The sequence below is a fragment of the Trachinotus anak genome, unplaced genomic scaffold (assembly GCF_046630095.1).
Source record: "Trachinotus anak isolate AG129_WGS33_773 ecotype Australia unplaced genomic scaffold, CSIRO_AGI_Tana_v1 ptg000012l, whole genome shotgun sequence".
Taxonomy (NCBI): Eukaryota; Metazoa; Chordata; class Actinopteri; order Carangiformes; family Carangidae; genus Trachinotus; species Trachinotus anak.
The window spans coordinates 22,061,190-22,076,255 of NW_027273863.1; the positions used below are offsets into that span (position 1 = coordinate 22,061,190).

The following is a 15,066-nucleotide window of genomic DNA, read 5'->3' on the forward strand; positions in this document are numbered from 1 at the left end:
AATATAACACTACAACAACTGCTGTTCAGTGATACTTGCTTCCGATCACTCATTTTAGTGAGCAGCGAACTGAGTGTTGGCATAGAATATCAGGACAAACGATTATACTTACACACTGATGATTTTGTTGTTTTTGCTCTCAACACTTAGGTTGCCTAATGCACCCATTTCCTTAAAACCTGTTGTGTTCCTTCAGTCAGCACTCTGATTCAAAATGACTCACAACTCATGGCACACATGAACACTGAGTCACCCCAGTGTTCATTGTGCTCCTTACAGTAGCTAAAGGTTAATATAATGAAGCTTCAGAGGCACAGGCAGGCAGACAGTTGAACACAAACACACACCCCATGCAAGCTATACTAGAGTGCAATCCTATCAAAATAAAAGCCCAAGGTTTTGTTTAGTTGTGTAGACTTGACCTCAAAGATCTGGGCCATAAGACTAATCCACTCATGTCTATTACTTCCATGTATGAGTTTGTTTCATTTCTGTTGTGTTTGCATATATCTGTTCGTGTGTGCGCCTCCCACACGTTTGTTCTGTTTATCATCTGCCCACAAGAGGTGTTTGTGTGTATCTTCTACCCACATTTCTCTGTGGGAGGTCACCCTGGGGCGTTTCTACCCAGACAGATACAACACATTCCTCTACAAGCTGAGAAAGAAAAAGACTTTATTGTCCGCGCTGCCAGTGAACAGCCATTTGGTTTCATTGGAGGCGGGTTTCCCGTTGCGCATATTTAAAAGGAACAAAGCCTCCCGGGCCGTCTGTCCTCCCCAGAGAAGGTCAAAACACAGTTTGACCTGCTGACTGACCTCTGACCCTCACACACCAATGATGGCCTGTCACAACCGTGACATCGAGTCTTCACGGGCCTTTAAAATCCACAAGAAGAATCCAGATTTGAGCCAAACAAAGCCCAGAATCACATTAACAAAAAAGCTCAGTCATTTATAATTGGTGGATTACAAGAATTTTAAGTGGTGTCTTGTGACTTTTGGGATTCCCAGAAAGATGTAGGTCAGTTTGATTTTCATACATTTAACACAGAAAGAAGTAGGTCAAGACTTATCTATTCATCTATCCATCTGTCCATCTCTCTTTACACATTGATATTTTGCTAAGTGTCTACAATAAAAGCTGTAATAAAGGCAATGAAATGCTGAATTGCTTAACATAGTCCATTTAGAGGTTGTTTTTAATCACGGTTAAGTTAATTTCAGGTCATTTTGACACTCGAGCCAAGTGGACAGGTTTTCCTGGATCTGAGGCTGTTTTCACTGAGAGCTCTGATGAGGTGTGAAAGCTGCTGTAGCCGGAGCACAGTCCATAAAAACAGTCTAATGAAGATTCACATGGAGTCCTCAGCAAATGTGAAAGTTTGCTTCACAAACTTGGAGGTGTAGTAACATTGCTGGTGTCACGTTAATGTCATTTGTCATTAAGTACATACCCTAAAAACACACTTCACACTAAACATACACATCTGGTGAACACCTGCACTGTCATGAATTTTTCTGTTGAAGACATGCCACGCACCAAGGAATGATTCATTATCCTTGCTTGTGCCAGCAAAATAAAAACTGTTTTTTTTTTTTTTTTAGGTATGTCATGATGGTGAGCAGTGTCGCCATGAATGTGTGTTGAGATTCAAGTTTCTGAAGAATTACTGTGTGAAAACAGACTTGCTGTATGGATTATGGATGAAGCCTGAAAACTTTCTCAGATTTAAAAGTAGCCATGTTCAACCATCATATGATGAATCCTCTCAAATGTGATGCCTGAGCCTGCGCCTCACTGGATAAACTCATCATATGCGTTCAACCAACCAATCCAGTAATCTACAAGCCATCCATTTACTGACATCACTGTCATTTTCATGGTTACTGCTCATCTAATGATCACAGTTGATCTAAATATGTTGAGCTTTAATACAAGACTAAATAACACCCAATTGAAACGCTGCACAAAAATCATTCAAAACAAGCTTTATCGTCACTGTAAAGTCCGACTGTTTACATTGATAGACGCCCCACTAGTGCGTGTTGCTTTCGGGACATCTGGAGTGTATCAGCAAGTGCGTCCTGTAAATCCTGGGATTGCAGCTGTGCGTGTGTGTGCGTGACGTGGCTGACTGCCCCCCTCCTCCCCCACCAAACTCTCTCCTCGTTAATCTGCTCATTAAGGATCTAATCTGACATGTGTTTTCATTTGTTTATGAGAGCGTGTGTGTGTATGTGTGAGTGTGTGCATGTGTGCGTGCATGCGTGTGTGTGTTTCACTGATGAACAGGGAATCCACGATAGCTCTACATTTACAGCAATTTGTTAGTTTTATCGTGCACGTATGTGTGTGCTTGAATGTGTTTTTTCCTTGCATGTGTACGTGTGTATACACGGTAAGTGTATTTTCAGCCTTTGCATGTGTGCATCTGTGTGTTCCATATCTGTGAGCTGATTCATATGGGATGCAGAGTTTGCGGCCGTAATTGTTTAGGAAAGCATCCAAACAAAGTACCCTGTGTAAGAGAAACAATAGCAGGATTCAAAGTTCACCCTTCCTTCCATTAGACAAACATTTGCTGCTAAAAGACGAGACTCAGCTGGTGAAAGTCTGCTTCTTTGCCAGTGTTTTATGCAGTATTCTTGTGGTCATCTACTGTCTAAATGGTGGAAGTCAGCAACTAAACTCTGAAATTTCATGCACAAAGCAGCCTGCACCAAAGGGTATCATTAAACAAATGCACAGCACTAGATATGTAACTGTCTGGTATTTCACAATAAAGATGTGATAAGTGGCGTATTTTATAAAATGAAGGTTTCTGAACTTTTGCACCTCAAGTTCAAAACACTAGCTGTGTCCCAATTCATGCATTCATGCATGAAGACCAATCGCATCACAGCAGTGCGACTAGACTGGCCCAATTTGAAGGTTACTTTAAATGTGGCCTTCTTTTCCTGTGCAATGAAGGATCCAGTGGGTGGATCCTTTGTAGCCCAACATATCCCAAGGTTCATTGCATGCCGGCAATGAAAGCAAATGACACCGACAGAGAGCCCGGGAATTACACTTTTAAATGTAAGTATTGGGTTTCAGCTCAGTTCAACAGTTTGTGGAGAATTTAGCAGCTAAAGAACCAATCATTTTTCTCAGGAGTGGGCGGAGCAATTTTTTTCAGGCCATTATATTTCAGTTTTTGTGGAGTCCTACCCAAGTGGCCAAAGTTATTCAGATACTACTGACATATCTTCAGCTACTCTCATTTCAAACTGATTCTTATGTTGCACACAGGCTTTGCCAGTGATGTGGTTCGGATATAAACCACTCAAATGGCTGCTGTAGGTACAATTTGCTCAGTCATCATTTTGTGTGTAGTTTTTATGAAACATAGCCAAGAGCTCAGGTTGTTCACAGCGAAAAGTCGCCCATCATTTATCCAAAAGGAGGCAGAGGGAGCGACAAGAGAGAGGGACCATATGGAGGGAGGTGGAAAAAATGGGATGAAAACATGATGAGTGCACTTCGAGTTCAGACAGAGTGAGGAGGGGAAAGAGAATGATGAGAGGGAAAAAGAAAGTGATGGAGCAGACAGAGGGTGACTGGATGAAAAAAGTGAGAAAAAAACAGCCTGAGGCCAGAGGAGGAGGAGAGACAGTGAGAGGTCTGTCACCGAGGTCAGGATTAGACTGACCATGCCAACCAGCCTGGAGCCCTCTGTCTCTCTGAGTCCTTCTGCTTTCTTTTATCATCCCTCTCTCCCTCTTTCCTCTTCATCTTCCCTTGTCTTTGCTTACTCTTAATCTGAGAGATCACAGTCTCTTTCCTGTGCAGTGATTTCTATCTTTCTATATTTCCACTTTTTAGTTCTCTCATTCCTTTAATGTTTTCAGTTCAGGATGTACCCGAATGACCAGAAGGGATTTAATGATTTAACTAATGTCATCTGTTTGGGTACTTTAGGCTAAGAGGGAATTCCAGACTAGGACCTCATTGGGAAATGTAGGAATTTGGAAGGCAGAAATAGCCAAGGAAAAGGGAGAGGTGTGTTGATCTGTAGATCTGTTGATTTACAATTGTACATATTACAATGTGAGTATTTAAATCTCTTCCGACTTTACATAGTCGCAATTAAACCTAAAATTAGTCAATTGTCAAAGGTTTTGCGGATGTTCTCTGCTTTAATAAACCTACAAGAGATATTACAAATACGTCAGAGCAGAACAGAAAAAAAAATAGTAATCACATTACATAAGACAGGACAACTGCTCATTTAAACTACAAACAAGAAAACAAGAAAATATTCATCCTTCATTGACCTAAATCTCACGCTTCTTTTACACTTCAAAGTAACAAATAGAAGGAACCCGTCACTGCAAAACACAGAACAAACAGCCAAATTATTTTTGAAGGCTCGCGCCTCAAATTTCCTTGAAAGCGAGCCACAGGCTAACTGTTCAGTGACAGCAGCACATTTAAAAAAAAATACAACCATCTGGAAGGGACGCTTGTATTTTTCTTTGAAACTGGCAGAATCAGACTGACTGCTGAACACTGGTGAAACCACGCCTCAGTCTAAAGCCACATGAAAAAAAGGCTGAGACTGAAGACAATGTTTGTCATGTGGCACATTTTTGTGCTGCGGCGTAAACACAAGACCAAACAACGGAGTGCAGAGTCGCTGACTAACATCTTACATTTTTACAGGAAAGGGTCATCAAAGTGTACCAGGGAGCCAAGTTTATCCAACTGTATATCCTTCTACCTAACAATCCATCCTTCCATCCGTCCATCCTGCCATTCTTCTATCAGAATTCATCCATTCACTCATCTATCCCTCCGTTCACTAATCCATCCATTGATTTCTTCACATCCTGCCATCCTTTCATTACTTTATGTATCCATCTATCCATCAATCTATTATCCATCATCCACATAATCCATCTGCTGATATACCTATACATCATGTCGTTGTTCCATTATCATCCATCCACCTACTCATTCATCTATCCATCAATCAATCCTGTCATCATTCCAGCCATCTGTTGATTTATTGATCTGCCCTGCATTTCTTTGATTTATCATCCATCCATGTATCATCCAGTAATTCAATCCATCAACATCAATCAACCGTGATTTCATTCTTCATTATATGAGATGATTCACCAATCCATGAAAATTCATTCTCTGTGATTATTCCTTTATCCTGCCATTATTTCATTCATTAGCTATAAAACACCTTGTGATTCATCATCTTTTGATCTGTCATTCAGAAATCCATTCATCCATTGACAAGCTAATCATCAGTTGATTCATACAGCAATCTATCCATCAGCTGATCCATCAATCCAGCCTGGAATTTATCTGTTTGTTAATTCTTTCATCTATCCTGCCATTCTTCCATCCACTGCCCATAAGTCAGTCCATCCATCCATCCATCCATCCATCCATCCATCCATCCATCCATCCACCTATCCACCTATTTTGCCATCTATTGATTCATCCTTCCATTCTGCCACATCTGTATCATCCAGAAATTCAATGTCCTGTAATCCATCGATTGTCTAAACCATCCATCCATCCATCCATCTATTCATCCATCCATCCATCTTGAAATATAAACTGAAATGTATTTCAAATGCTTCAACAATGCGTGACTCATTCTTCAAGGTCATGCTGATCATCCCAACGAAAAACAAAGTTCATGTCAAACAAAGCCCCTTAACAAACAAACACACACAGACACAGACAGACACACACACACACAAATACTTTCCAAGTGTGTATTTCCACTCATGTGATACCTCCAGGCTGTGAGATGTTGGTCCTGTGACTGTGTCTCTGCTTGAGGAAACATTTATTTGACTTATTATGGAGAACTCAGCCTCAGGACACAACATAAGAAACAACTTGTCCTTCCATCACACTGTAGAGGAATTTATAGTATCTCCTTCAATTTTTCTTGCCACTTCTTGCTCTTTCACCTCTCCAGTGTCCCTTCTTTAAGAGGAACCTGAAATGTCAGGATAGAATATTGCATGTTGTGCTGGTCTGCTTGGAGGAGATGAGTTAAAGGAAAATCCCTCCTCGGATACTCTTACACTATTATTTATCATGTGATAGTAAATCCATTGCAGTTATTCTGTGATGAAGTGCTGCAATTAACTTCCTTGCTCTCCCCAATTTCCCTCAGTGTGCCTCATCTACCTCTGTCTCCGTTAGGAGGAGTGGTCTGAGCTTGTGTTAATTTTCAGGTTTTACACTCAATTGCCAGTTAATTAGCCTATAACAAACACAAATGCAGATCCGACGGGCCTCAATAAATCCTCCCCTCATGAAGTTTAAAAAGTTTTTAATATGTTGTCCTTCTCATTTACGTTTATGAGGGTGGAGTAATTATAAGTGATGCCTTGGTTCCCAGATTCAGGTTTATCTTTTAATTCATCATGTGTCTGTTTCTATCTGTAGCTATACATGACTTTGTGTCATCTGGGTTTAACCACACACACACACAAAAAAAGATGATCTATGTAGGTGAAAGGGCTCCCTCTGTGCAGCAGTGTTTGTTTCTGTGCGTACGCAAAACTGCACAAGAATGAGTATTAGAGAATTTGCAGGGTGTGCATACTGTAACTGTGTACACCAAAGAGTGCACATGAAGCATACTGTAAGTGACAAAAAGCCTGTGTGTGTACGTGTGTGTATGTGTGTGTATATGTGTGTTTGTGTATGTGTGAGGTGCACACTGTGCCAGCGCAGTCTCTTGTAGGAGGCAACAGTTCAGCCAACTCCTAAAAAGATGTCCCAAATTATCCTGCCACCGACGCATGTTCCCTACCCATTGCCTCTGCTCTATTTTGCCGCGCTCCGCAGGGATTCACTTTGTCGGCCACGCTATTTCAGACGTGGACGTGAGACAGGACTTGTTCTGGTGCCGCTCCAGATTGGCTACAGAGGCAGAGCTGACGGATCTTAGCGTGTCTGAACAAAAGTGTTACTGGTTCTCATTTAAACCAACGTCTGTTCACTGAGCACAGACTGTGTCACTTGAGAGTTTGTGGAAGTACAAGGTCGCCATCCAGACTGACTGTTTTACAGAAGCTTAGGAAGGCCTTGTGAACCACAAATTAATCTATGTATCCCCCAGGCTCATCTTGAAATACACTACAGTATCTTTTCTGGATATGTTATCAAGTTTATGATTTGGTGCATCTGTTTTATTTGTCTGACAACATGGAGCTACACTGTCTTTCAAATCACTGTTCTTTTTAATAGATAAGGTGACACTGTTTCCAAATTGGTAGATCATCTAATTTTAGTACAGACCTCCTCCAAAGTTCCAGTTTCCTTCTCCATGAATCATGCATGTAGAAAACATTTCCCGGCTGTCAAATATGTATTTTTAAAAAGTTGTAATTAGGGATCATAATTACAAACCTCGGGTCATAAGGGGGAGCAGGGAATAGATATTTTGTACCACAGATGTCGGAAATGGAGCAGGCGCTTGCTTGCGGATGCCAGTGCGATGGTTTCCTTTTTGGCTAGTTAACTGCAGACATGTTTCACAGCAGTGGAATATGTTTGTTCCATTTTGGTCCAATAATTTAATTACGGGACTGAAAGAAATGGGCAAGCAGTGACATGCTATCTGTTGAGGGAGGAGGACTGTTGTTATCCCAACAATACATTTCAACAAGAAGACGACATCTGAACTAAAGCTATGAGGTGGTAGAATGACAGAGACGCTGTCCTGTAAGATAAAAGTTTTTCCACAGAATGTCCAAATCCTTGTGACCAAGACACTGAATCCCAACAAGCATAGTTAATGGAGGAGCAAAACACTATTTTCTGACATTTTATAGACAAAACTATTTATTGATTATTCAAACATTAAACTAGTAAAAATGATCTTTTGTTATAGCTCTAGTTTCATAATCAATCTCAGGTTTCATCACTGTGGAAACCAACCTAATATTTTTTAGTTGATTTAATTGGTAAATTTCCCTTAAACATACAGAACTTTACACTTTACATTAGCGCTGGAACTAACAACAAACAATTTTCATGATCGATTAATCTATCAATGACTTTCTCAATTGGTCTGTAACAGTATTCTGCAGAGCCCAAGACGTCGTCTCAATTTGTCTTCTTTTGTCCCACTGAACAGTCTTAAATGTAAAGACAGTCATGTTAAAGTGGAGACGTGCAGAAAACCTCAAGTTAGAGAAGCTAAAACCAAATAACTTGAAAAAAAGGCTTCATCAATTTGCCGGGTCACATTTGGGCCTGATAAGGATTCAGTGTCTTGCTCATGGATACTTCAGCAGAGCAGATTGTCCCTAAGTGTGCTCCCTAATTGAGAGCCAGCAGAAGTTAATGTAGAACATTTCACATTCATCGTCAAACATTATATTCCGTTGTTGTTTCCAATCATGACTGAAGTATCATATTCTGGAGCTGACGATGAGCTCAGCGGCTTCAAACAGTGAAATAAAACTCTTAAATATCATCTCAGGAAAGGCTTAAGCCCCCCCCCCCAACCAATGGGCATATTTCAAGCATTTGACTCGATCCCAAAAAAAACACTGCTCCTGCCAAGTCAGAGAGCTATGAGATATACCCCATTATCATCCAACATAAACTCACACAACAAATAATGAAACCAATCAAGCAAAAACGGAGGCCCCTAAGAAAACAGCTGAATGGCGTGTTAAGGTGGCTACAGGGTGGCCTGGCTGTTGAATGACCACAGGTCTGATTCCCACAGCACTGACTGCTTGTCAGTCCTAATGTGGAAATGTTTGGTCTCTTGTCTGCCGGCTTACCAAGACATGGAATCATGTGTCCAGTCACACAGGAAAAGAGCTTAGAGAGCGATCCAGAAGAGGCTCTTCGGATGGATAAAAAGACCCCTTTGGACATCTTATAACGTACCTTTTCATTTTTTACCTTTCACCACCCTTTGGATATAAAAGAACGGGATCTTTTTTGCTCCCAAAGACGCTCCTCTGGTTCTTCTGCGGACACAAGAAGCCTATCTGCTCTTTCATTAGATAAGAGTGTAATACTAAACCGATTAGCTCATGTTAAAGCCTGATAAAACCTTAATATTTTATTTTAATACTGCCTGATTCCAGCACATTAACCTATGGAAAAGTAATTTCAGCAGACAATAACACTCTGTTGGTGGTGTGCAACAGTGCCAGCAACTGACTAAAATTTTTATCACCGGGATTTATTACATTTCATTAAGTACTTAAACAGCATGATTGCATACTTATATTGCTCCCTGGGTTATCACACACAATAAGGTCATTGCAGAATTACGTTTTCAAGAAGCAGCTTTCCAGCACGTTAGTTGCCACACTGATGTAGTTGTGTAATCCACTGAACAACACAATATCCACTATCTGTCTGGGAGGCTAATGGTTTATTAGTCCCTTGGTGGGGAAACATGATCCAATAGTATTGGAGGACCCCATCTGTGAGACAGCCCTGGACAGCCAGTTGTGTGATTTACACAGGAGCCGTTTATGGAGCTTTTAAAAAAGACAAGAGGAGCCGACATAAAAAACAGGCTTATTTATGGACGAGAGCATCACATGGGTTGTTGTGTGGACGCATACAATCGAGTGTGTACAAAAGAGTTGTGTGTGTGTGTGTGTGTGTGTGTAACCATCAGATATGCACAGGAATGGTTTGTGATGCATGTTGTGTGTCTGTGTGAGGCGTTCCTGTCGTGTAAGAACATTTTTTAAATGTTTACAACTCAAACTACCTCCTGACTGACCTGTGCTGAGCCTGACAGACCAGTGGTGGTGCTGGGAAACATGTTATTTTCTGTGCTGATTTATCGGGAGATGATTTTCTTGCTTCAGTCATTAATCACTTCTTCTCTGACATGACAGAAAATAGTAAAAATGTCCATCGCAAGTTCTCAGAGTCCAAGTTGCCATCATCAAGTTGCTTATTTTGTCTGACCAGTGCTCTTAAATCCAAATATAGTCATTTTACTAAACTGCAAAACAGAGAAAAGCAGCAAATCTCCATATTTCACACGATGGAACAAGTGAATTTTTGGCATTTTGTCTTCAAAAATGGCTGAAACAATTAGTGAAATATCAGCTCCTGCTCATTAATTTGGCAAATGACCAATTGATTGAAGGACTTATCTCTGCAGCAACGTTTTGCAGTAATTGGAAATATGAAGGTGAATGAACAAGCACAAGGTGAGAAAACATAACTGCAGAGAAAAACCAGCTTCACACACAAGCATCAGCTTCTATTTGTGTCTCTTTTAACATCTCTAACGTACAAAAACCTGACAGGGCTTCCAGTCATTTGTAAAATTAAATTAGATCCTTGAGGTTCTATTCCTGCAAACAAAGAGCCAGACAAACTCTCTTCCTCGTCCCAATACAAACAGGAAAACTTTGCCTCCAAATGAAAAGTAAACACTGTTTCTTTATTCCTGCAGTAAGCAAACACTCCTCCATCTCCAAGTTATTCTGGGTTTGCGCTCCTCTAAATTCATATCAAAAACTCATCCAGAGGCAAATTCCATAAGTCGCTCTCCCCCCTTATCAAGTGTGAAGTGCAAAGCTCATCAAACCCCATTTCCTCTGAAGTAATTTCCAGCAGCCTTGGTATCATATCTCAACCCTGCACCTCCAGCTCCCTGGAATCAGATATATAAGTCCTTGACCAATAGGTGGCAGAGTTTCATGCTGTATCCAGGCAGGGTTGAGAAGAGAGCAGAGGAGGGTGGGAGAAAAGTGGGGAGGGAGAGAGAGAGAGAGAGAGAGAGAGAGAGAGAGAGAGAGAGAGAGAGGAGTGAACTCTTACTTGCAGTCTCTGTCCTCCAGATCAAAATGCGGATTGAAGTTGATGAGGATCTTCTGACCGGGCTCAGGGGCGGTTATCACCCACACGCACTGCTGGGAGGGCGGGTAGGCACCGGGGTAGCCCGGGGAGGTCAGGTAGTCCGCGTTGTCTATCTCGATATTCCCCCCGCATTTATCTGCAGCGCAAGGAAAAGGCGGAAAGTTGTTCAGTCAGTTAGAGGAGAGAGAAATCGACTTTCTGGCCACTGAACTGCGCTCAGATGTTGACTGCTGGCACATTCTGATGTCAGAGATTAGAGAGCATCAGCAGGGATGGAGTGGGGAGACTGAGACTTTCAGCTGGGGATCGTCAGGAATCCAAACATCCACCTCTACAGCAAAAAGGATGTTGACCCAAAAACCCACTGATTCCTGCACCAAACCCCCAATCCACACATTACAAATATAAATTCACAAATTCACATCCTAGGACTTTCTATCAGCCTGAAAAAGCTGATAGAGCACCGTAATTACACTGTTGTAGACAAGGTGTGGTATAAAGTGAGGTGGGCGCCTTCGCTCCCTGCCATAAAGTGTGATTACGCCCATGAAGGTGAGGTGGGCTGGCTGCTGCCTCTCTTGCAACCGGCAGGGTGATCAAATTTAATTTTCTCAATGAATGATTTATTAAATTGCTTGTAGCCCATATCAGGCTCCAGTGCCAACGCGCTGCAGCTCAAAATGACCGGCTGGAGCGCGAAACTGCGAAATATCCCTGATACAATGAGCTAATCCGAACATAAGGACCTCTTGTATGTCGTGATCTTAAATTGTCAGTTTATAGTGATAGTTAGTGAATCTTTTGGTGTGACTAAAATTTTCCTATATTATCCACAGTTCTTTATTCCCCGTTAAAATGACAGTAAAAACAGTATTTACGAGGTCTGACTTGAATCCCTGCAGACGTGCTCTCAAAGGGGGAGCCGAGGAATAACAGGTGAGAGGCAACAAAGGTGCAAAATGATGCAAAATGGATCAGTGTCAGTCAGCCTGTTGTCAAGCCACATGTATTCATACAGTCAGTCAGCACCTACCAGTCTGAGTCAACGAAGCAACCAAGACGACTTGGGTGAAAAGGAACAATAGCAATCCACAGCGCATCCTTATGAGATTGTGCAACACAGACATACTGTAAAAGAAAAAAGAAAATAGACACACGGAGGCGGCAGAAAAACGCCCGGGTGGGTTTACGTCCAAATGAGAAAAATAACCGAAAATTGTCTCAAAGTAAGAGATCTGGTTGTTGCGGGGTCTCCAGCATCCTGCGAGCTTCAGCACCACATCCCTGCGTCTGCCAGGGAGCAACTTGACATCTCCTGGAAAAAAATGAAAATAATCCAAATCAAGAGGAAAAAGATGAAGAATCAAAAAGGAAAAATCCGTTCGCCAAAAGTGGCAGCTGCGCGCCCTCGATTCTTCATCAAACCTCTCACTTCTGACACCAAACAGGAGCGACACACGTACTTCCAAGTGGAAAACGGAAAAGAGAAATGACTGGTCAGCCGGTTGGTCAGTGAAAGGCAGCTCTGCGCTCCGTGTTTCAGCTCCTCTCTGCTCACTTCGCCGTCACAGCGGAAAATGTCAGGGACACGACGCGAGCCGTGAAAGTAACAGCGGAATTTCCACTCCCCAAATTCCTGCTCTTGCAGACGCCACTTCGCGCAAGCGGCAGCGACCGACCGCTACAAGAGGCTGGAGCAAACTGACACCGGTGCGCCCTCTGTGCGCTCCCGACGCACGCAGGGCTGGAGCAGAAAGACTGCGCACGCAAACGCACGCTGGCATGTGGGTCTGGCGGCGAGGAGTGGGCAGTGTCCACCGAGCCGGCGCGAATCCACGTCTGATCTGTCAAAATGTTGTCTTTCTCAGAGTTTGTCCCGCCGAACAAATCCGCTCATCAGCCCGATCACATCGTCTCGTTGATGTAAGCGTAAAAATGTTCCCGTTTGGAGGCACATGCAGGATCCTCCTCATGTGGAAACACACAAATGCTGCTTTAGAAGGAATCAGTCAGAAAACAACAAAGCATGTTTAACTTTAAAGGTTAAATGACACATCTCACCGACTCGTTTGTGTCGAAGACGGAATTTAAGCGACACGTTTCAAAATGAATATGAAGAATCCTGATCACTGACACATCATTCATTCATTTTCACATAAACAAAGAATCAATATTCTTTTCAGTCGCACTGGTGAAGTATGATAGAAGAGGTGAAGTGTCTTTTATTCCATTTGTTAAATATTGATTATACACTGAATATTCTTAAACATATGCACTTCATGCACAAGTCAGACACTAATGTGAAATCAGACTGTGACTGTGTGACTGTTAACCGCATTAGAGCATAAACCTCATAACAGTGTCACTGGTTTCTTACATTTCCCAGAATACCTTTCTCCCCTGTAGAATGTGTCTGAACTTGTGACATACTGCTGTTGTTTTATGTGTGAAGAAAAAAATATTGATACCAAGATCACAACATTGGTTGGTCTCTGCATCACATGGTGGTGGAGGAGGACGGAGTTGTCTGATCTCTTCACTGTGTGATTGTCCACTTTGGAGCAAAAATGGCAGCTCTGACAGAAGAATGTCATTTTAGCAGGTGGTGTTTCCGATCCCAGCACCATTCTCCATTATCAGAGTCCACTGCAGACCACAGGAACATGAATAGTAGTATTTGATATATATATATATATATATATATATATATATATACACACACATATATATATATATATATATATATATATATAAATAAGTATTAAAGTGACATGATTAAAATCACAGAGCATTGCACAGCATGAGGAATGTGAGAGACCGTCCTGTAAAAAAGCCATTTATTCCATCCCCTCGTTGTGTTTTACTGTTAGACAACCTCTAGTGGCTGTAGTAATTGCTATGGGAGCAAAGCAGGAAGTCAGGTGATGTATAAAGTGTGACAAGTTCCACATGAGGAGGGGGAGGTTGGGGTGGAGGGACGAATCAACAAAACGCAGACCCTTCACACGGGACACCTGCTCTTTGTTTCCTGTGTGAAAACGAAGCTGTTGTTTCTTTCATCCACGACTGTCGCACAACCTCAACCGCATGTTTGCTACTGCAACCATGATGACAAAGTTCCTCTAATCTTAACCTTAACCTTACTTTCCTAAAGATAACCAAACAGCTTTTGTGCCTGAGCCTAACTGAACCAAACTGTGACTGTTTTTTATTGTTACAATGACAGTGAAGGTCCAGCTCCTAAGGGTCATGACGGAGGATAGATACAAACAACCTGCGGTCGTTTAGTCTGGAGGACTTGTGGCTTCTAGGTCAAATCTGTGGTGCACTGATAATCTGGTTCAGTAAACAACTATTGACTAGTTTTCCTCAAACTGAAGACACAACAACAACCTGATCAGCAGTTTACACTAATGCCACACAAATGGGGGCGTTTATAATTTTTTTTAGACAAAATAACTAAATGTTTCTGTTTTATGGGAAAACTTGAAATATGATAAATTTGTCTACCAGTATTATATAGTGGCAGTCCAGACTTTGAAACAGCATTTAGACATTTATCATTTAGGAAATAACAGAGCAGAACAAAACTTACACAGAATATAATCAAACTGTTAAATAAATGGATAAAATGACAAAAATGTAACCAAACTTTTCTGGCTTTTTCTGTGGCATCAAAAATATGACATGAAGATGAATGGGGAAAGTTGGACTCATGACCTTAGTGTTTCTAAAATCCTGCATGAGGCCCTGCTGGAGCTTCTCTGGGGTAAACAGCAGAAGACTGCATCTTTCACTGCATGTAATTAATGAGAGCTTGCTTGGTCAGCACACCTTCCCTGGATAAATAAAGATAAAAATGTGATTATCAGACACTTATAAGAGCTGCTAATTGCTCACCGCGCTGTACTAATGCAGTGCAATTCATTATAGCTGTATGCATTAACAAAACTTGTGTTGTGTTCTGCTCTTTGCAAACAAGAAGTGTTTAGTTTCCTTGAATGTCAGCTGCTGTCTGCAGTTTGATCACTTCAGCAGTTGCTCAGATTAATGCCGGCATCTCAGGGGAAGATTTAAACAGGGAAAGTTAATAGTGGTGAAATGCATTCACAATTAGGCTGAATACAAACTGAAAATACCTAAATATTTAAGCAGAAATATACATTTAGGGGAGCAGAGCGT

At 41.6% G+C, this 15,066-nt stretch overlaps 1 protein-coding gene across 7 annotated transcripts in view; it reads right to left on the reverse strand.

Annotated features, from left to right (window-relative positions):
* LOC139629823 (neuropilin-1a-like) overlaps positions 1 to 15,066 on the reverse strand; it is a 177,891-nt gene that overhangs the window by 70,389 nt on the left and 92,436 nt on the right. For 4 of the 7 annotated variants that reach the window (XM_071492705.1, XM_071492704.1, XM_071492709.1 and 1 more), the window contains one exon: positions 10,846 to 11,020. The exons of 1 other annotated variant lie outside the window; for it this stretch is intronic. In XM_071492705.1, coding sequence (XP_071348806.1) covers positions 10,846 to 11,020 — 175 coding nt within the window. Of the gene's footprint in view, positions 1 to 112; positions 1,915 to 10,845; positions 11,021 to 11,917; positions 12,762 to 15,066 lie in introns of those variants that run through there. 2 more of the 7 variants (XM_071492706.1, XM_071492707.1) reach the window with 2 other exon arrangements.